The 23,636-nt window shown below is 40.9% G+C and overlaps 1 protein-coding gene across 6 annotated transcripts in view; it reads left to right on the top strand.

Annotated features, from left to right (window-relative positions):
- The first annotated feature begins 7,541 nt into the window (after positions 1-7,541).
- The window catches only part of slc8a3 (solute carrier family 8 member 3), a 132,744-nt gene continuing 116,649 nt past the window's right edge, over positions 7,542-23,636 (top strand). For 2 of the 6 annotated variants that reach the window (XM_026151343.1, XM_026151347.1), the window contains exons 1-2: positions 9,760-10,535; positions 18,486-20,353. In XM_026151343.1, coding sequence (XP_026007128.1) covers positions 18,573-20,353 — 1,781 coding nt within the window. In that variant the 5' untranslated portion in view covers positions 9,760-10,535; positions 18,486-18,572. The other 4 variants (XM_026151344.1, XM_026151346.1, XM_026151345.1 and 1 more) reach the window with 4 other exon arrangements.

Below are 23,636 nucleotides of genomic sequence, written 5' to 3' on the forward strand. Positions count from 1 at the left end.
GTGTTGCCTTCACTTTCATTTTGTTTTTGACAAAAGCTGGTGGATGTGGTGGGTCTTTGTTTACAATGGTATTGCATTGATTTACCAGTTGGAAGCATAAAGGAATAAATAAGAGAACAGTCCAGCCTTTCCTCAGGCTTTATACTTCTCGACAGTAATCTGTTTTTCTGACAGTTATTACTTTGCACTGCAGTGGATTTATTGTGCTTATAATAGAAATAGTATTACCTTTTTGCTTTTTTGGTCCTAAAAACAAAAGAACATGATATTTTCTGTATGCAACAATGGCCCTAGATTCGTACGTTTAGGTAATGTGTGGGTGAGTGACAGATAATGCATGTGCTGCCTCATCTCATTCAGCTGTGAAATGAGATGTAATGAATATTCTTCAGGTGCATGAAAATGTCTTGGGATACATTTTCCGCAATCCCTTTTTTACGTTCTTGACTTTTGAGCTGTTTTAATACAGAGTGTTCTTGGGCTCAGGAAACAAACAGCAGATCATATGTGAGGGTTATTTTTCCCATGCACAGGTTGTACAAAAATACATCTTGCTCAGAGTGCTGTTTTGTCATAGGCTGTTTGAATGTGTGGCAAAGCGCCATGAAGTAGCAATCGCCTCTTATCCGCCAAACACCTCTGAATAACAAAGCGGAGTAATCAAGTGTTTATAACAGGATTAGCGGATCACATCAAAGCTCTTGCGTCAGGCGGAGGGTTGATAAAAATGTCTGGTGTTTTGCGAAGAGGCTTCTAAAATTAGAATAGCCACATGTTGGTGCATTTGTAATCTTAGAGGTGAATCACACACTCGTGCTGGAGGCTCCACCGGGTGGCTCCAGGGCTGTTTTTGATTAGATGAATACTGTCTAGAAATAAGAACTACAGCGAGGATGCTGCTGTTTCTTTGGGACAGAAAAGATATTGAGTTTGATGATGCTCATTAAGCTTGGCCTCAATATACTGAGGGGTTAGCTGTGGTGGTGGAAAAAAATATTATTTTCTTTATTAAATAACAGGAACATTTGAAAATGTGATACAATAAAAAGTGACACATTCAAAGTCTAAGTAAAAGAAGCACTACAATCAGACTAACAAACAAATCAAACAGTTGTGGTAGAAAGGGAACTGGCAGTGTGTTTTTTCGTGATGCGGAAAAGTATTCCATCAATTTTGACAAGATCATCAACATCACTGGATGAAATGCAGCCAAAAACCCTAAAACAGTCATGAAAAAGCAGCCAGTGTCCAAAGAAAAACTTTGAAAGACGTTAAGAGAACCTAGAAAACTATTACTCATGATCATTTTTTCCAAAAATAACGAAATATAAAATTAAAAATCTGGCTCCTAGAAAGCAAAGATATAAAGAAATGGGGGTAGCTCAAGATTTTTCCGTGGACATGATAAATATTTGTCAGCATGAACGTGGTTGATATTAACATGGTAACAAATGGATCACAGCATGATAGTATTAGCAGTTAGCTTCCTCACAGATGTCCTTTCATCACTGCAGACTTTTGGCGTCGGTCTCCTAAACACAGATTGCACCGTGTCCTGGAAAAAAAACAAAAGAAAAAAAAACAAAAAGAAACAAGATTCTTGGACGAAGTGTAACACATGTCTAGGAAAGTGGGCCCTTCTCTTGCTAGCAAGGAAATCTCTAGAAGACAAAATGATGTGTGAAATTAGGTGAGGTGGCTTTGCTTTCAGCTAAACATCCCACTCATTTAGCTGTTTCTTTATTTCCTCCACACTGTCCTACTTCACTGTACATTATATGGAAGTTATTTAGCTCAGTGTTTGGTGAACCGTGTAACCTTGTTAATTGTGTACGGCTCTACAGCCTCGCAGCTTTTCCACAGAGCCTACTTCAAGTGAGTCACGTGAAGAAGACTTAAGAGCGCTGAAGCAAAAGACATGTTACAGCTCTACAGTTCTACGATGAGGAGATATAGCGGGGGTGTAGTCATCAGAGGCCAAAATAGGTCAGCCTGGAAGGGCTTGCTATCGTAAGTGAGCTGCCAAGATGTGTTATGAGATGGAGCCCATATTTGAAAAACATACGCCCATTCACATGCACATCAATTTTTTATTAGAGAATGCAAGAAAATGCAATTAACTATTAAGTGGACAAGGCTAAACAAGGGGGAAATGAAATTCAATATTTACCGTGTTGTTTGATGAGAACTAATGAAGTTTGAGAAACAAGAATTGTGGAGTCGGTTGAGATTCTGGGCAATGTGACAACTGGGGCTCTCAAAATAATCTTGAGCATCTTCCAGTGGCCCTATTCAGCTCTGGGGCCCCTCCATCAGTCGATTCCCCCTTTAATTAGCAGCCCTGCAAGTCTGGTTTTTAATCTGCCAAATCATCACAACTCTGATGTGGAAACTCTGCAGAAAAAGCGTTCTGCTCACAGTCCTTTTGGCCCTTGATGAATGAAAAATTCCCTCTCCGCAGATTCACTCACACATTCCCCAGATGATGATTAATTACCACTGGTATTATCTCATGAGAAGACATTTTTCACAAGGATTGCAGACATGACTATTCACTTCAGTGAGAGAAATGCAGAATATAATATCTCATTTGTCATCATCGGGTGAATTCTCACACCAGACTGAAATCACAACGTTTTGATATTTGTTACTTAATGCTAATCAGTGACAGCTTAACCAGCAGACTGTCACTTATATAGGGAATGGTAGTTTGATTAAAAATCATCACCAGAAAATTTAAAAGAAATACTGTGTCACTTTGATGACACAAAGTAAACACTGGAGAATTGATTCTTTCCAGGAACTGTATTTAATGTGATCTTTGACGTTAGCATCAATGCTGTTGTTTTAAAGCTGCAATAAGCAGAAAGTTTGAAATCTTTAAGTCACAGAGACTGATGTTCGGATTTTTGATGAATTTGCTTTTTAGAGAACTCGATGTACAGGCATGGTTTAAAAAAAAAGAAAAAAAGAAAAAAAAAAGAATGTATGCCCACTATGTCCAGATTTGACATATCTGGACATAATAAAAACATATCTAGTTCTCACCAGGTGTTAATATCTCAATATTATAAACAACAACAACACATATTACAGAGTGTTGTTATTTAGTTAAAAAAAGCCAAGTACACACCATGATCCACTTTTAGCAGCAATAACTTGCAGTAATAACTTTCTGTTTGATTTTATCACTCTCACATCAATGTGGAGGAATTTTGCTTTGCTCTTGTTATTTCAATTCATTGAGATTTGCAGAAATTTGTTCATGCAAAACAAACAAAGAACTGCACACATCTGTATTGCACTCATTTGATTTCGGCACCATTTTCTCTGCAATAAGTTCAAAAAGGCCAGTTTAGTTAGTACTTGTGGAAACCCCTCCTGCATGCCTATGTCCTTTTTAGTAGGGTAGTCACTCGCTAACTGTCTATTGTCCTCTGTATTATAATTGACTGAGGATTTGAATATTCTTCCTGGCTGGGGGCAAAATAATTAACATCATGGAAGAATAACTTGTGCATATCATCACAGATACAAGGCTTTCACTGTAATATATCAATATAGAGTTATATATTTTAAAGAAACATTGATTTTTCTGTCTAAATTCAGTCATCTATCAGTTAAAATGTTAATAACTCAATTATTAAACTTAAACTTTGTTTCATGATGATGCCTGGTATTAGACTCCAGTCAGTATCAGTTTGTAGTTTCAGGATTTTCTATGTTTTATCTGTGAAATTTTATACATTAAAGGAAAATAACAGAGTTTTATCAAATATGAAAACGGTCTTTAGTTAGGGAGAGCCTTCATCACCCTTCTGAGTCTCAGAGAGATGCAGAAAATAGAGACTTTTACTACCTGGAGGAGGGGGAAGAGAGGAGGAAAAGTGAGTCGAGAAATGGCCCTTGTGCTTATTTTATTTAGGCCCGCTTTCTCTCTTTTTCTTTCATTTCTATAAATAGACAGACGCTTGGCAGCTGAGGGGGTAGTCCACGCAGAACAAATGCACCCCCTGGCTGTTTCACTTCATTCGCCACATAATGAGCCAGACGGAACACGCACAGATCGCCGCCGTCACTTCCACTCTCCCCGCGACCGAGGCAGGGGCCACAAGTTGCCATGGAGATGTGGCTGTGGGGCACAGGGGCCCGGGCAATGTGACGCTAAGTCCCTCAGTCGAACTGACCTCTCCGCCTTGATCTGTGTCTCATCCGGTCTTCCTTCATATCGCCATCCCGTACTTTTGATGCTCCACCCTCCATCCTGTCCTTCTGTCTTTCATTCAGCACCATAAGGCACAAGGGAGACGAGTAGATGAATGTGGAGTCCAGTGTCCTACACTCGTCTTCTGTGCACCGTCCCTCTGATGTAATGGAGTCGGTGCGGGTATCCCTCACTCACCCATCTTCCCCTGCAAATATATTCCGGACCAGTGAACCACTGAATGCTCAGCTCCAATAGCTGCAGCTGCGGAGGTGGCACTCTTCATAGACAGGCTACACTATGTGAGCAAATACTGAAGTAAAAGTGCATTTATCATATATTTGGGAAAGCTTAGTGGTTCCTCTCTATCTGCACTCAGTACAAATTTATGGACTGTCAGGTTTTTATTTGAGGAGAGGATTTATTGGTGCACAGTGGTAAAGCTTTTATTGCATTATAGAAAAAATAACCAGCTCGTCCTCTCAATTTGATTATGTGCATCCCCACCTAATCAAGCCAAAGCATGTATGTCTGGATGATGGGATAAAGGTGATGGTGTTTGGCTAGATGCCACAAAAAGAAGAAAATATTTCTAGTGCAGTGGAGGTGTGAGCTGTTCTACTATATTAGGATTTTTCCTTCTGGGACTACAACATTGTGAGTATATTTATATGGCAAACATATTCAAACATTTGAGCAAATTCTTGCAGCACATTTTGTACAGCAATCTACTGTTATTTGTAAGCATAGATGCGGAATAAAAATGCTGGTCGCCCTATGGTGTGATTTGTTCCCATTTCTTGAGCTGAATATATGAGAAATGCCAAAGATAACACTTTGCTGGGCATAAAATAGATTTTTGTTTTGTCCCAGACAGCCATTAGCTGAAAACTCGGCATATCTCAGCAGGGTCCAGGGAACTAGAAGGACAAAGAAAAAGTGCCAGGCCTAAAAATTATCTACAGCAGATGAACTATGTCTTAAAGTCACGTCCTTAAGAAAAACAAAACAATCAAACAAAACTGACAAAGGACATAGGAGAGGTTGATCTTCCCCATTGGTTGATCCATCTACTGTTCACCGAAGCCTCATCTGAATCCTGGACCTCAGAGGTCTCAGTGGATGGTGGTAGCTCTCAAGAAACCAAGTGTGGAGAAAAAGCTGAGGTGTGCCAAATTACACAAGAACTTGACTGAAAATCTCAGACAGCAGGTCTTATGGAGTGATGAATCCAAATTCTAAATTTTTTGTTCAAGTCATCGTCATGCACGAAGGAGGTCAAAATTGATGGAATTATGAACACAGAATAGTACAATCAGATTTTAATCCACCATGCAATACTATCTGAAATGAACCAACTGTCAACTGACCTAATTTTTTCATGGGGAATGATCCCAAACAAACTGCCAACGCAGTAAAAGCATGCCTGGATAGAAAAAAACTCACGGTAGAAGACGACCAGTCCTTGATTGGACTTCTTCAGAATTAGATGATAGATCTTCTTCTGATACATCCTGGGTGGTGGTAGTGTGTGTCAGCTCATCTCAAGGATAGAAGGGGCTACCAGATGTGGTCACAGGTTTCTCATGACATTACGAATGCTACAATCAAATGTCTACATGGTAGATAACACTAAAACTAATGTATAATGCCAGACAGCCATTTAGCTAAGCAGTGAAAACCAAATGACCCTTCAGCCTAGCCATATTTTGATTTAAATCACACTCCATGCATCTTTTAAGTCTTCAGAGTGACTGCAATCCCTGCGATCCTGATGCAAGGTGACTCTCTACCTTTCTTGTTTCACAGGTTCACCGTTCATTACCACCTATTGTAAGTGGACGTCGCCTAGGGGGTGATGTTGATGTTAACTTTCCTGATGACCGCTCCCTCCTGTTTCTCTCTCTGGCCGCTCCCACAGTGCCTTTGCCTGGGTGGGCAAAGTTATTGCATCTCAATCCTACAAATTATCAGCAAGTGCCGAGTGCAGCACAGAGAGAGAGAGTGAAATTACGAATCAGAAAATGCAAGTGCAGCACTATTCTCTCCTGCTATGCTGTTTTATTCCCCACTGCTGCTGGTGCTCCTGCGTGGTGTGGCATGCCGTTGTCAAGCTTCTTGTGGTAAAACAGTGAAGAGAGAAATTAGCAAGGAGGAGCTGGAGAAAAGTTGCCTTATTCTGAGAATCAATGTCAGCAGTTAGTTTTCAGAGCTAAGACCATCAAGCCACCCTCCCCCTTGTAAGTGCTGCTCCTCTCAGTGGGTAGCACAAGCAGGCCTGGTGTATAATCCATTAATCATCACTAAATGCATTGAGGACTTTGATGAGAGGGGCAAGAGCAGGCATTGAATTCCAATCATGTGATGCATGCTGGGTGCAGGTACACTTAAGCACCACCAGTATGTCCAGTGTATTCTCAGCCTCCACCCTTTTTCCTGCAGATAAGAAAACTTCATTAAAAATCCAACTGTAGTCTCCATACTAATTACAGCATTGCATGTAGAGGAGTGGAGGATGGGGGAGTGCTAGTGGTTTGGACTACCTGGACAGATTGGCTCATCATAGCACCCCTCCCCCTCTTTACCTCCGCACTCCTCACAGACGCACGCACACAAAAACACAGTCTGTCCATTTGGGGAGTGATTGTTTTTGAATCTCAGACTTGAATTCAACAAGCATGGAAATCTGAAGAGGCTAATGAGATTCTGTACCACAGTGCCGGACTATGTAATTAAAATCGGATCCAATTGATTTTTCCTGCTTTGCATACAGGCTCCGTCCCAACAGAGAGGGACTCTGCATGCTGCAGTAAGAGTCTATCCGTGTTGTTTCTAGACAGGGGAATAATTATTCATTATTGATTAACTGCTAATTATTTTAAAAGACTTAAATACCGGAATTAATTTTACATACAGTTTGGTTTGCTCTGGGAGTTTAAGGATTCTTCCCCCTCCCTCACAGTGCCTCAGGCCTGTATGATGCTATAATTAGAGGTGGTGGTGGTGTCAACATCCTCCTGCTTTGCTCCCGTCTCTGGGGCTTCGTCTGTCTCGTCAGCAGGGTGATTGTGCTGCATCAAGGACTGTGTGCCCAGCGAAGCTCTTATTGACTAGTAATGCATATAACTGGAGATAGAGATCATCGGGTTGTGCAATGCAACTAAACAATGGGCACAACAACACAGAAGAGCTGATGAGAGATCATTGAGAATGTGTTCAGCAGGACCACCAGTGATCCCTTGTCGATGGTAACCATATTCAAATAACTTGAATGAGTTTCCTTTTATGAAAGAATTATACGTATTAGTACTCATTTTTGATGTTATATGTTTTAATATTTCTAATTCCTTGGTGATTTGATACATTTATAAACACATGCATCCAATATAAGTACAAACATGATATAAAAGCTTTTTTTGCCCTGTTGTTTTGTTACTTATAGTTAAATTACACCTTTTGTGCCCTGACACATTCAGTATGTTTTCATGTACTCCATCTGATTTTCTCAAGATCATTAATAGAATATATCCTATTCTAATGTTACACCTCTAAAGGCAGCCTTTATCCCTAATGCTGATACTAATTAGGGTGGTAAATGGAAGTGGAATAGTAATTATATTATACTATTTTCTACTCTTACTGAGCACTCAAAGTGCTTTCTGCTTAGTGAATGACCTGCTCTGCCTCCTGAGCCACAGCCACCTGGATATAATTTGTATGTTGACAACTTGTGTGATTGATTGTACCGCTGCCTGATGACAATATAATGCATCAAATGTGGGTTTAACTAGCAGGAACGACAGATTGTGGCGCCCTCAATTTATTGCTTATTTTTCAGGGACTTCTGTATTATAAACGTCCAACAAAGACTCTTATGAAAAAGCTTCTGTCGCCTGATATGAAACATAATAAATAACAACAAGAAGCACCATGTCGTCACTGAACATGCAGTTCATCCAATGGCCACTTGAGGCTTGTTTTTTATAGATACCCATGCTAAAACGCCAACAAGAATTAAGAAGACAGCAGACAGCTTCAAAAAAGTATTGTATTTTAAATCTCACACGTTTTATTTGTGTTAATGAATATTTGCCACTTCGAACACAGGTGTCTTTAGGCAACAGATGGCTGCTAAACTGAGTCACTGAATTGGACCTCTTGACAGAGATTAAGTTGTTGGTTACTTTTGGAGCAAATTTTAATGTCATTATTTCACAAATCATAATTAACTGTACTAAGGGAGCTCGAGGAGGTGGTCAGGAAGAAGGAGGTCTTGACATCTCTGCGTAAACTGCTGCCTCCACGACCCGGACTTAGATAGTTGGTAGAAGATGGATTGATGTCCACCACTCCAAGTCCACCTCTGAGTGACTCCAAAACAACAGAATGAAGGTTTTGAAGTGGCCTGGTCAAAGTCTGGAATATATCATATTGAGATGCTTTGGAATGACCTTAGAAAGCCTGTAATACTAGAGAGGCCCTCCAGTGTGGCTGATTTAAAACAATTATGGAATAATTGTTATTTAATAGTAATAATAATAATAATAATAATAATAATAATAATAATAATAGTAGGCCAAAATTCCTCCACAGCAGTATGAAAGAGTGTGTCAGTTACAGAAAACACTTGATTGCCGTCTTGCTGCCATGGCTCTAACGAATGGTTCTAACTGCCTGGTAAGGACACCTGTCACTCAACACAGATATCTGACTGACTCAGTCCTTCTGGTGGAAGAGTTATAAAACTAATTCCCCTCACCCCACAACTTTTCTGAATTATGTAGAGGTAGCCATTTTTAACATGATAATCCAGGAGGATTGACTCCCTTTTGCAGGCAGCCTCTAGTGGCACCTAGGGGAACTGCCATTTTTGTCACTTGCCCTGCTTGGATTCAGCTGTAGCTTCTACTAACCAAGCTGGGAAGCATTGGCTGATAACTTCGTCTTTGAGATCAGCCATCATGACATAACAAAGTAAGTTAAGAGTTTGTGTGAGTAAAACACGTGTGCTGATGTGTTGGGCCTTTAATGTTTGCTGGTATTTTAAGTTGGCTCTTTAAGTGCATGCCTACAGCCATTGTAGGTTATATAATAATGCTCATAAGATGGAAAGAAATTGTTAAGATTAGTCCATCGTATCATATACACGTATCCAGCGTATCCGCGCGTTATTTCTGTAGGAATACCAAATAATAATAATAATAATAATAATAATAATAATATCTGTGGGATGTAGCCAGCCAGAGTAATTTTCATCTCGCTTCTGTGGCATATTGTATTTGCTAGAGTTAACAAATGGTCTAAAGAACTAATAAAAAGAAAAACAAACAGGAAAAAACAGCAATCAGTTTTTGTGTCAAAACCTTTCTGATTTCCTACCTCTCGATTATCCCCTTCCTCTCATTCTTAGCAGCAGCGGACTGTGGGTCTGGAAGAGATTCACGGTTTGTGTTGCAGGTTTCTTCTCTCAGCTGATGGTGACGTAGTTGCGCGCCTAACCGAGTCTGTCTGTGTGACTTTTAGAAATGGGGGGCGGAGGGCTGTAGGGCGCAACCATTTCACACCATCGTCGCGTGAGAGTGGTTCTAATATTGACAACTATACACATTTTTTAAATATTACTCACGCGAGGACGGCACGCTCGTCTCCAGCTTTTACTGCAAGCTGCAGAAACTGACTTTGAGGGGAGCGCACAGGAGACACACCGCGGTCATTCCGATGGTGCGCCAAGTCCAGCAGAGAGCCCTGGCAACTCAGAGAGCTGGATGCACAGCTGAGCTTTCCATGAACACACGATGTCACATCTGTAGCGAAGACAGCAGGCGGGGAGCTTTACGCCAGTGTCTCTAACAGCTACATCACATATTTCTTGCGCTACCGCAGCCGAGAGAGGAGGAGGAGAGCGCTGATTCACGGCTTGCAGGAGGAGGGAGAGCCGTGCGGACAGGCTAAGAGGATCCATCTCCACCAAGGCTGCAACCTTAAAATACTGACCACCCCCCTCCTCCTCCTCCCTTGTCACTGACAGCTTTGCGACCCGGTCAATCCGTCAGACGGGGAGGATCTGGGCAGGAGGGCGCCAAGGCAGAAGAAGACCAAAGGCGATCACCTCTGACCAGTTTGATCCAATCGCCAATCTCGAGCAGGCTGGAGACCGAGACAGCGGCATCACTGGGGGATTTTGGTCCGAGGAGCACGTTAGACTAAAGAGATCCAAACAGCGAGGTTATTTTGAGACTGTTGGCAGGCTGATCTGCGCGGTAAAACAATAATAAAGGGGGCGGACAGGAGCTATTTCGCAGTCGCTAAACTCCCCGGAATACAAATCCAGGTAGGTTACAATGAATAAGGCATGATTCAAACTCGCAGGTATGTCTATAGAACCTAGTCTTCGTGACATGGAGGGCAACTTGGTATGCAGAAGACAGAATTTTAAATATAATATGCTGCTGAACACGAATCACATTACATGCGTTTTAAGATGCAAAAACAGGCGATAGCTGGATGCGGTCTGTCACTCCGGAGCGCTTCATTCTGCCCAGGCTTTAACCTGTCTGTCCGCTCACACTGCTCCTCGTGATTGTGCAGATATGATCCATTGCAACGGACTGAAATGGATTCGTGATACACTCTAATGGGTGTGCCATTAAAATAATTGGCGTCTGGCAACGCAACTGAAGGATACCGGTTGTTACAGCTTGCCGAGCTCATCTTTGCTGGTGATTGGCTGAACACCTGGACTTCCAGTTTCACGTATGTGCTTTTATGTTTACGTTTATATCCCGGATTCTCCTGTACGCTGTGTCTCAATTGGGAGTTAATATCTGAAGACGAGTGTCTCCTAGACATGTGCAGCCCAGGCCTGCATGCACACTATAAGTTAAACTGCGGGCCTATAGTCTCTCCAGCAGGGATTCCCCCCTCAGGTAGTACTGACACTGGTACGGAGAGCGAAACGGCCTTCTGATGATTAATCAGCAACAGCTGCGGCTCCCTGTCTGCTGAGTCCATGTTTCACGGATCTCAGATAGCCTCCTTAAACAAGACCCCTCTTCCCAAAATAGAGAAAGAGCAACTGTCTCGTCCATAATGCTATCTGCATCTGTCAGGACATATAGAAGGGGGTGCACAGTGATTACTATATGATGCACATGATAAGAAAATGTGCATTTCTCTGTTAAACCCCGCATGGTATACTTGGATACTTTTTAAAAACTGTTTTATAATCCACAAATTGTTTACTAAAAAACGGATTTGACATCTAAGAAAAAGCTCAAAATAAAACTAACAAATATATTCTGTTCAATTTAAGGAAAGCAACAAATTGACATTTTTAGAAGCTTTAACAAGAAGAACAAAAAACACTGAAATGATGATTTTGTGCAACACTGGCCTGTGTGCTGATTAACTGGAGGCTCCCCATTACAGATAATAAATATCTGTAACACTTTCAGTTCATGTTTTAGACAACTTTTGCTAAAGGTTGTTGCTAAAAGTTGACAGGACTGCCTAATCTTAGCAAAATGAAATCAATTTTATGCTATGCTGTTGTTGTCCTGGTTTTCAGGCCTGTAGGTTTCAGCTTAAAATCTCCTCAAAATGAAGCCAACAATCTGTTTGCATTTAATCTGCAGTAGCAACAATAGTATGACTCAATATTTGTTGTTAATTATCTAGATTAGTGCCTCGTCTATTAAATGTGTTTGGCATATGTAGATCAGACGTTTGGATTTTTCACCATCAAGTTCAATTATATACATACACAAAGAACTCTGCATATTCAGAATATCACTTGAACTTCATTTTCTTGAAGTAAAAAGTGTTTCAAAGTTGTGTGAATGGAGTTGAAATGTTTTCACTCTTAACTGTTTGTGGTTGAAGAGGTCACTGTTGGATTTAATTGGAAAACGTCAAATCTGATCTTTAGCCTTAATTTAGAAATGTCACTTGTGATGTGGTTCCTATGCTAATGTACAGCATATGTTAATAACTTGGTCTTATCTGTTCATTTTTAGCACATTTCCGGGAGTTGCTGAACGGCCTCGATTAAATGCCCCTGCATTCACAATGCAAAATACAATCCTTAAAACAGTAATTAGTATGCAAATTGTTCTGTGTAGCTCCTAATTTAGGGGTCACGGTTCTAATGGTGATGCACGTAGAGTAATGGGATGGTTAAATCTCCACTGCTTAACAGCCCCCGAATGCAATTTGTGTGAAGATAGAAAATCAATATTTCAAAAACAAAATCCTCGCGGGGTCATACACCTGAACAGTCTCTCTGAGTGCTTAATGTAATTACTGTAATGAACTTTACTTTATTCCTTAAGATTATGTACTTTTGTGTCTTCGGTTAGTCAGTCAGTGAGTCAATCAATCAGCTCCTCGCTTTTAGGGCTGCAAATGCGAGGAAGGAATTTTTACATGCATAAGGAATGACTGTGCCCTTAAAACGGCAAAATCTACAGCTTAGAAAAGTACAAGTGTTTATTATTTGTCTTTTGGGAGGCATGAAAATGAGCACGACTATGGTTTACAGCTGAAGTATTTCTTCCGAGCATGATTTTATTCAGCTTGTGAAATTTATAAGTCTAATGGGATAAGACAGGAGGAAGTTACCAAGCAATTGACTCTCTGTGTCCAGTGTCACTGTATGGCATTATATCTTTAAAACCTCTCTGTCAGCCTGGTAGTTTGCTCTTGGATTCGTGGGTATTTGGCTTGTTTGCCATTTTGTTTTACCTCTGTTTATCCAAGGCAGAGTGACTGAACACATTTGAGTGTTTTTCATCACTCCCCTTCCACACACATTACACTTGGAGGCACAAGAGTGCCGCTGCCTCAATTAAAGCTGCAGGAAATGACAGCAAAGTGTTAAAATCATAGGGGATCACAGCTCATTGGAAGCAGCTAGAATCAATAATTTTATATTAACTGCAATGAATGAAAGGCGTCATTTGTAGCAATAAATCAACAGCAAATTATCAGTTAACTCTGCAGGGCCCGTCTGTTCTTGCTTTGGTCCATCCATCTGTCTTCTTCTGCTTATCCAATTCAAGGTCATAGTGGGGCTGGAGACTCACACCAGCTGTCACAAGCTGAGAGGTCGGGTACACCCTGGACAGGTCGCCAATTTGTCGTGGGGCCAACAACCATTCACACTCATAACCACGGCCAATTTAGAATCACCAGTTAACCTCTGGCCTTGCAAAGAAGCCAGAGTACCCAGTGAGAACCCAGACAGGCCTGGCCAGAACATTTAAACTCCACACAGAAAGGCAAGGACCTTCTTGCTGTGAGGCGACAGTGCTCATCATCACACCAGCGTTTTACCCCTTTTTTGTTGGTCGTGATCTGGTTTTATCGTTTTGAAAGTGTTGAAAATTACCCCATAAGAGCGGTGTAATCTGCACAGCTCTTGCAGTGTAATTTTCAGCTGATTTGAGTGAAAAAGCTCAGAGAACCAGCTGCGCTCTACCTGTTCAGCACAACACTGGAGATAAACAGCGATGATATATAATGCAGCATTTAGCAGATAATATATTTCCCACAGGAGTTATTATAGTAATAAGTTGGACAGGCAATGTACTTTTTAAATTCATGACCTGTTTTGAGTTGACACAATAGAAGATGATACACAGCAAAAACAGTGTGCGGATTTCAAATTATTTAAAGTCTGTTAACTGAAAATAACACAAAGACGGAGTATCAAATGCTGAAACTCTATCGTTATTTCTTTTAAAAAAAATATGTGCTTAGGGCAAATTTGAGCAAGCAGCACATTTTAAAAAAAATAGATTGCAGAAGTGCAACAAAAGACTGTCAGACCTGGTGGAACATTTCACAACAAAGCAGGTTAATAGGTAACAAGACAAGGCATAAAAATCATCCCAGAGAGCCTGAGCGTTTAAGAGGTAAAGATGAGTGGGCTTCATCTCTCTGTGAAAGACTGCATAGCCAAATGGAAAGGAGTTTTCGGGGATTTAATTAACCCTTTAAAACCGGCCAGAGCGGACATGCTCCGTTTTGCGTAACTATTTTTAAATCCTGGTAGCACTGCAACCACATGAGCTAGCGCAATAATTTTTTTTGCATATGAAACCGGAGGAGTTGTACTTACATCTTATGCCATCAGCTTGTCCTAGGTCACAGTTTCCTTCCACATATAGTTTTGCAAAAACTGCATAAAAAGCACTTGCAGCAACAAAAACATAATATTCCAGAAACAGGCTTTGCCGATCCGATCAGCTGTTCATAACACTTCCTACGTCCATCAGCACGAACTATCGCATGTCCGCCATGACCTGCCCGAAACCGGAAGTGACGTCATTTTCGTGGAAATATAGTTTTTTCCCATCAAGGCCATCAAGGCCTGGTGTTTTTAAAAGTTATGTTTGACTTTATGACTTTCTGTGTCGTTTCTGGGATGCTTAGGACTCATATTGCACTGCTGGAAATAGTTTATTTTGATGCATATGCTGCTTTTTTGCAAATTTGCAGTATAATATTTATTTTCGTTTTTCCTGCAGTGTATAGAAATTGGTGTATTTCAAAAATAAAACTATAAAGACACTCAAAATAAATTTCCTGTGGTGGGAAACTAGTTTGTGCAACTTTTTTGTATTTACAGTTTTGAGGGATAAGCCTCTTAAATTTCTCTAACTAGAAATATATGTTAAAAAAACAAAAACGATTTTCAATTTTTTTATAGTTTATTGCACTTTTTTGCAATTTATGTAATTACTATGCACTTAATGCATGCATATTATTAAAATTTAGGCTGTAATGGTTGTATTGATGTATAGCAACTTGAAATGCTCCCAAAAATGGCTCCACAACATGTAAAAATATAATATAAGCTCTGGCGGACTTGGTTCTATGGTAGGTCTTAAAGGGTTAAAGTATATAAAATCATTAAAATAAAACAGGAAATCTGGTGACATCTAAAAGGCTAAAAACTGTTTTGGGAATCTGAAACAAGTTGTCTTTGTAAGGTTTGAATTTACATTTGCAAAGGGGTCTAATAGCAGGGCAGGGTATAGCAGCAGCCAGGCTGTGTGGTATTTGACAAAGAATGACAGTTTAACAAGTACAGAATCATTTAATTTAACAAAACTCACAGAATCCTTAAAAATTTCTATTGCAAAACAAAGTGGACTTGATTTTTGGGATTTCAGATGGCGCGTCTTTAAAAACAGCCAACGTTCTGTTGTGGAAATCACCAAAAAGCAGCGCCAATGAACACAGTTCATCACTGCATCACAAATACAAGTTAAAACTCTTTCACTGAAAGAGAAAAACATGCATAAACATTTTACAAAAATGCTTCCGCTGTGTCTCATTTATGGTGGCAGGTTAAATAAAAGGTTAAATATGGTCTGATCAGAGAGATTTTGAATTTGACATCTTTATCAGGGGAAGCTTTGACTACTTTAGCAGTGCAAAAGCACACCGTGCATGCATTACAACAGCATGGCCCCACTGCAAGAGGCCAGGTGTGAAACTCACCTGGCCTGTCTGTGCCTGTTCCTAAAGCATGCACAGTGTTATTAAAAGTAGAGGTAATGCGACATAATGAATAAAACTTAAAACTTTTAAATTTTTTTTGGTATAACTGTTCATTCAAATCAGCTTTTATTTCTTTATGGAAACAGCAGTGTGAATTAATTATTGCCATTCCCAACATGTATCATGCAGAGAGGCTGACCCTGCAATCTTAAATCCTGTGTGCTTCATTGCAGTTTTTACCCCTCCACCTCAGCTTGTCACCATGCAATAAAAAGACAAGGAGAAGCTAGCAGCTCAGCAGTACTGCTCTTGATTTTAAAACAGGAAGAAGCATCTCCTTAAGCCTTTCTCAGTGGCTTCAGCAGCTCTTTAATACCTGCTTGTCAGTTTGACCATTTTCACATTTTTAAATTAAATGGTTAGTACGTGTTATTAGAGATTTATAGCACTAACAAGGGGAATGCACACATATTTTATTTAATTGCCCCCCAAGTTTACTCTCATCAGTGTCCAGGTCCAAACAAAGGCAAAAACCTGAGTTTTTAAATTCAAATTTTCTCTCGCTAAGTTATAACTTTGTCACTCAATTATTCTCCTGTTGGTTTTGTTTGTGCTCGGCGCTGTTGGTTCTCACAGGGATTGCATAGCTGGCTCCAATCCATATAAATGGCGCTGCTGATTCAGTTAAATTTAAGTTCCTTGTCTCCAGCTTCTGCTGCCGTTTGCTGTCATCCCATTTTCTGTCCTCCAGATCAGTGTGCTGTGCTGCAATCAACGTCTTTTTTTTTTAACATTAACATCAGAGGATTGTTATATTGAGCTGAGATCGCCTCTGTATCACCTCTAAAAAGACTCATCTCTGTGGATGTTATTGAGGTTATGATCTCTCAAAAAGACATTATAGTCTTGCAAGTGATGCAATTATTTATGCCTGTGAACCATTAAATTAGAGATATTAAGGATAATTTATTCCAGAATAGATGAATTGATCTTATCAACGCTTGCACACAAGACCTTGAGAGAGATTTTCCCGGTTTCTTGCAGATTTCACAGAAGGTGTGGGTTATCATTGTCCTATCCAATATTTGGCTTTTGAATTGGTATACTTTTTAAAATATGCCACCAACTGTTTGCTATGCACACCTCCAATAAAAGTTTTTTCAGCTTTCCAAATTAGCCAGCGGTCCACCCGGATGATATCATATCCAAAAACATCACCTGGGAGTTCAAGTAGTTGGTGTTATTGTAAGAGCCTTTCAGATTGAATGAGCTAAATCAAATAAGAAAGGTGCATTACATTGCATAAAATATGTCCTTTAATGGATCTCTTTTTTTTTTTTTTCCCGAGAGTGCTTTAAAGTGCCATGGGTTTGTATTGTACACCTTTTAGTGCAGGGTGGCCCCAGAGGTAATCAACCCTTTAAGCAGGAATCAGAACCTAAGAATGCACTTTTTTGTGTACAAATTGAAAAATGACTTGAACTAGATTTAGTTCGAAAAAAGCAAAGGGAAGTGTGACAGTAATACAAAAATGTAATCCTCTGGTGAATTTTGGGTAGCGTTATTAACTTACCCTGCATGTATCTCTCTTAAGAGATCATTTTAATTCAGACTAAACTGCCTGTGAGCCTCAGGAGGTCCGGAGGTGTTGTGGAGGCTGCATAGAGGGTCCCATCCAACTCACTGAACTGTTAAACAATCGGGTAACACCAAGGGGAGAGCCTTTATAATAATTCCCCCCTGTGTTATATCATCTAAGTTTTGGGGTGGTCAACTGTTCATTATGCTCCTGCTGCCTTAGGCCCCAGCTGTTGGCATCAGAAGGATGGTCGAGTTGTATCTCATAAGAGCTGAAGAGGTGCGTAAAATGCTTAGCTAGGGCTTTTATGAATTTGGACAGTGTCTGCATTGCTATTGTAATGCTGCTCTCTCTTGCAGAAGTGGTAAGTGCGTGTTTAGGGCTCAGTGTATAATGAATTTGGATGGGACATCTGTAGCCTTTGTTTCACTTTGCCTCTTGACAATCTCCTGCCTCCCTGCTGCTGTTTTTTTTGCCAATGCGACATTTTGGACAGTGCTTAGTTTGGCAACATTGCATGCCTGCTGAGCGAGCTGTTCGGTTCAGAGCTGTGTATTACCCGAGAGATTTCAGACAATCATGCTCAAATCCACATTATTTGTTGCATGTATCCACATATCAAATCAAAATAAAGTTTATGATTGGAAATGAGCCCGCAGGCTGTAATTTTATTAAACGAATGTTGTCTGCATTGCTCACATATTCATTTACCGACCTGAATCGCTGAGCATTTTCGGAGATAACATAAAGATCTCATGAAAATGGTGTTTGAAGTAGAAAGGAGAAACCCAATTAAGCCGCACAGAAGGATGGTTGGATAATTTGAATTCTTGCGCTCATTTAAAATTAAGAAATTCTTTTCTTGCTTCAGTTCGTGTTTGTTTCTCCCTGTGAAATGCAAACACAGTCTTGCAGACTTGTACCACTTGAAGTTTAAAACGATGTGAAAATACCCTGAGGTTGGATACTCCTTCCATTATGTCATTACATTAAATATTAAATTATTACGCAACTATTGAGAATGCACTGTACTCTAGTACAATAATATTTATTTGGTACTAAAAATATTCAAGGCAAAAAAAAAAAAAAGCTTACAAAGCAATGTGAGACAGTTGCTTTGTAAGGCTGAAAATAAAGTCTTTCATTCTTGTAATAAACTGTATAATATCTGTTGTTTCTGTCTGGTGTGTTTAGGTGGTGGGCGGAGGAAAGACACAGCCCAGTGCTGGATCCCAGAGCGACTCTCAGTGTGGTAAGGACCCTTGAGACGAAGGAGGGTGCATGGAGGGCTCAAAGCCTGTAAAACCAGGGTCTTCAGCCTGCCTCTGGTTGGGGCTGGTCTCTGTGGCTGTAGCCTTCCTTTGTACAGAGGCCCGGACCACTCCGAGCCCTCTGCTCAGCCCCAGCAATGGCACCTGCAAAGGGAACACAAAGTGTCATACAGGGATTATCCTGCCCATCTGGTATCCCGAGGATCCTTCCATGGGAGACAAGATTGCACGGGTCATTGTCTATTTCGTGGCACTGATCTACATGTTCCTCGGAGTATCCATCATTGCTGACCGTTTTATGGCCGCCATTGAGGTCATCACCTCCCAAGAGAGAGAAATTGTTATCAAAAGGCCCAATGGGGAAACAACCACCACCACGATCCGTGTGTGGAATGAAACGGTCTCCAACCTTACCCTCATGGCCTTGGGCTCGTCGGCTCCTGAGATCATGCTTTCTGTAATCGAAGTTTGTGGACATGAATTCAAATCTGGTGAGCTTGGGCCCTCCACAATCGTTGGCAGTGCAGCTTTCAATATGTTTGTCATCATTGGCCTCTGCGTGTCTGTCATCCCCCAAGGCGAGGTACGAAAGGTCAAGCACCTCAGAGTGTTCTTTGTCACTGCAGGCTGGAGTATCTTTGCCTACATCTGGCTCTACATGATCCTGGCTGTTTTTTCTCCCAATGAAGTCCAAGTCTGGGAGGGTCTAGTCACGCTGGCCTTCTTCCCCATATGTGTACTCCTCGCATGGGTGGCAGACAGACGACTGCTCTTCTATAAGTTCATGCACAAGAAGTACCGCACTGAAAAACATAGGGGTGTCATCATTGAGACCGAGACCGAACGCTCCAAGGGGATTGAAATGGACGGCAAGATGGTTAACTCTCACTTCATGGATGGAGGTGCAACCAGCAATCTGATTGGTCTGATTGAGAGCAAAGAGGTAGATGAGTCCCGACGCGATATGATTCGCATCTTGAAAGACCTGAAGCAGAAGCACCCGGAGAAAGAGTTGGATCAGCTTGTTGAGATGGCCAACTATTACGCTCTCTCACACCAGCAAAAGAGCCGTGCCTTTTACCGCATTCAAGCTACGCGCATGATGACCGGAGCTGGAAATATCCTGAAAAAACACGTAGCAGAACAGGCGAAAAAGAGCGCCAGCGTGCAGGAGGTGCACGTGGAGGAACCAGAAGAGTATGTTTCCCGGATCGCTTTTGAGCCTGCTGTTTACCAGTGCCTCGAGAACTGCGGGGCCGTTATTCTGACCATCACCAGAAAAGGAGGCGACATCAATAAGACTATCTACGTGGATTATAAGACGGAGGATGGCTCGGCTAATGCCGGGGCAGACTATGAGTTCACAGAGGGTATGGTAGTATTCAAACCCGGAGAGATGATCAAGGAAATAAGCATTGGCATCATAGATGATGACATCTTCGAAGAGGACGAGCACTTCTTTGTACGTCTCAGTAATCTGCGCGTCTTGGAAACTGAGGATGAGGTGTTGTCTGCCAACAGTCTCCCATATCCAAAGGCGGTGTTGGGGTTCCCCACTGTGGCTACTGTGACCATTCTGGACGATGATCATTCAGGCATCTTCACCTTTGAGAGTAACTCAGCCCATGTCAGTGAGAGCATCGGTATCATGGAAGTCAAAGTGTTGAGGACTTCTGGGGCAAGGGGGACGGTCATCGTGCCTTATCGCACTGTGGAGGGACTTGCCAAAGGAGGAGGAGAGGACTTTGAAGATACGTACGGAGAGCTTGAGTTCAAAAATGATGAAACCTGGTAAGGCACCAACATTTTCTATGTGTGGTTGAAGAGGAGTTGCTTTTTCTTATTGTGTTTTTGGTATTTTTAGTTAGCAAGCTTATTCAAAATGAAATGCACCCAGGAGTCATTGATAATTTTGGGTTAGTTTAAACTCACTGATTTATGTTTTGCTTTTGAAATTCAGTTTGATGCCGGTGTACCTTTCTAGAAATAATATACTATTTGATAGCTTCAAAGATATTCAGCAGTCTGCGAGAAGGCTGTGAGAAGCTCGTCGCATTTGCTTTGAAAAGAGATATGGTCTTCTTTGCCTGTTGACATCATTTAGTTTGGAGCATACTTTGATAACCTGTTCATGTGTAGCTTGCACTCATCAAGCTGTGACCTTTAAATGCCTTTTTTTCTTTACATGGTTGGGTGATGTATCCTCTCATCTGAGCGTGCACTCTATATCCCCTTGTTTTCCCGTCAGGAGATTTTGCTGTCATCACAGTGCTTTGGTAGCAATCCTGCGTGTGTGTCGCATGCAAAAGGGATTCAACTTTTGGATTCGTCACACGAATTCGTCTCTAATCCTTGCTGTTTTTGTTTTGTCAAACTCTGGGATTTTGCTCACTTCCTTTTTTTGGTTTTGTTTCCGTGTCTCTCCACTTCAGCAAGCACGAATGGAAACAGATATTAGAAGAGAAAATTAAATCTTCGTACATGGCATTGTTTTAGGTTAGCAGGTAGACTGTAGCATGATGAGACATGTAGGTGTGATTCCTCCATGAGGCAGCCCCGATTTAAAAAAACAAAATAAAAAAACCCTGAATTTATTTTAGATAGTACAATTATGTAAATTGTGTGTGTTGTGTAGCCTTGTCAGCTGTACCATCTGTGTACAATATTGCCCAAAAACAACAACAACGGAAAAAACCCCCAAAAACACATAGCCTTACAAATGAGTGGGCATTTTTGGCGGTTTTTGCAATAACACCAACATACCATACTGTAGCAGAAATTCTATCAGGGCCATATATTGTATGACACTGCTGCATTTAAAAAAAAGATGTATACAAAGCAGTTCTCTAGGATACTGGCTTGTACACAAAACAGTGGCTCTTAAAAAATATTGATTTGTTTATTTCACAGCTTGCATCCGTTTGCCTCTCACATATTGGTCTGCAGGCACTGAATCAAAGTGACATGCATCTGTGACATTCCCTTCCGCCGCCAATCAGGACCCACTCAGTGTGCCGTGGCGGACTGGCAGGGACTGTGCTCCAGGCTGTGGGTTCCTGAGGGCTGAGGCAGCCCAGGGGACCGGGGGGTCGGGGTGATCACCATGCTCTTGGGGCCCGTTGAGCTCTCAGGCTTTTACTTGATTTATGTGAGAGATGCTTTTTTTGGAGCTGGGCTGCTGAGGGAGTTAGAAGGGAGAAATGCGGAGAGAGACTGCTGTGATGCTGTCGGCATTGTGAGGGAATGTTAGCGTATCGATCTGCTCATTGTGTTGAGCATCATGCTGCGAGCTTCTTACAGTGCGGCACAGCTTCAGTATGAGTGCACAACACTGTAAATTAATAAAGACCAGTCATGTGTTAGAAGCAGAATTAGCAAACGTTTCTTTAAAATGGTCCAAACTATTTTCGTTATTATATATTGGATGCGTTCAATCTCACAATATAAACAAGCCAGGTATAAAAATGAGAATCCATGTTGAAATAATTAAACGAATGCTTTTTATACTTTTTAATGTTTACCCTTAATCGAAACATGTAGCTTAAAGCCACAGCCTGCAGGCCTAGCTTTGCATAAACACTGGAAAAGGGGCTGGTAAGCGAGCCAGGCTCTCTATAATGTTAACTAAATCCTCCTAACAAGCATTTGTAAAGCTCACTAATACTCTTTATAGCATCTGTCTTCGCATGGGGTGAACAATCTGGGTTTACATGATGGTGGATTTTTAACTGTTTCTTTCTTTGTGTTTTAGTTGTAGCTAAATTATAAATTATCAGATTTAAAAGTCCCGTGTAACAGAATGAAAGGCTTTATTTGCAAAATGGAAACACTTTTAACGCTTTGTTAACTTAAAGTAATTTTAGTTCTTATGTCACATGCAGACCAATTTAAGGTCAAGTTGGCTTGGCAGTTAAAACCAATATGTAATAACTTGTCTATTTAACAAAAAATGGCCTTTAAAAAAATCATTTATCAATAATTAACCATTAGGTCTTATTATGTCACTTAATTATTACTCTCCTGGTATTATATCTGCAATGCAGTTCACAGAACACTCTCACTCTAAAATTGGTATCTGATCTGATACCAATACTGTCTACCGAGTGTCAGTATTAATTATTATTTCATATTAATAATCTGGCTGTCAGGAAGAGATTAGGAACCATTCTTAAACAGCTTGGAAGTCACAAATATAAATATATCCAAGAATATAAATTTAGAGCTTTTTTCTTTTGTATTTATTGATGAAATAATAAATGAAAACAGGCCCAGGATAAATACAGTAATTTATTTGCATTATTGTGCACTGGTGTCATTTCAAACTGCTGTCATTTGAAGTGACACAAGTGCACTTTCTCCTCAGGAGACAACTGAAGTGAAATAATATTTAATACTGTTGACAACACCATAAATAGCTCAACAACAAGTATTGCACTCACCCAACTCTCTTCTCTGACTGAATGTAAGTAGTAAAATAAACAAGCGAGGGAGAGACTGACGAGAGACAGAGAGAGAGAGAGAGAGAGACAGCATCCCGTTGTTGGAGCTTTTCATTCTTGTCAGCTCACTTTGACCACAGTTTGCAGTGAAGTGAAAAATCTTTGCAAACATACAGATAGAAGCTGTTGGTGTAGCAGCGTGAAATACCTCCAAACTGCTGTCCCTCTGCTGTTAGCTTCCTCCATGCTACATTAACTCTGCCGATAGCTCCCGCCCTCCAGTGATGAAGTAAACTCGGAACAGCATAAAACTGAACTGAATAGATCGGCTCATTGTCACCGATAGCCAATCCAGCTTTTTGGGTCAGTATCGGTCCGATATCTGATCCAGGTATCAGATCAGCACTTTGTTACTCATCAGCACTTGTACTTTACGTCTCTATGATTCAAGCAACTTGTTGTGATCTAGAAACGCGTCCGCCTGTCCATGCATTTCCATTCCTGTGCTTTATTGTTACCACATCAGAAATCTCAGTACATTTTCTTTTTTATTTCTTTTACTTTGCAAAGCCCCTCAGTTTGACAGAACAGGACCTTTTTGGCATGCTGCGTTTGGCCCATGGGCCTTATGTTTG

Source organism: Astatotilapia calliptera, chromosome 19, assembly GCF_900246225.1.
Source record: "Astatotilapia calliptera chromosome 19, fAstCal1.2, whole genome shotgun sequence".
NCBI classification, from domain to species: Eukaryota; Metazoa; Chordata; class Actinopteri; order Cichliformes; family Cichlidae; genus Astatotilapia; species Astatotilapia calliptera.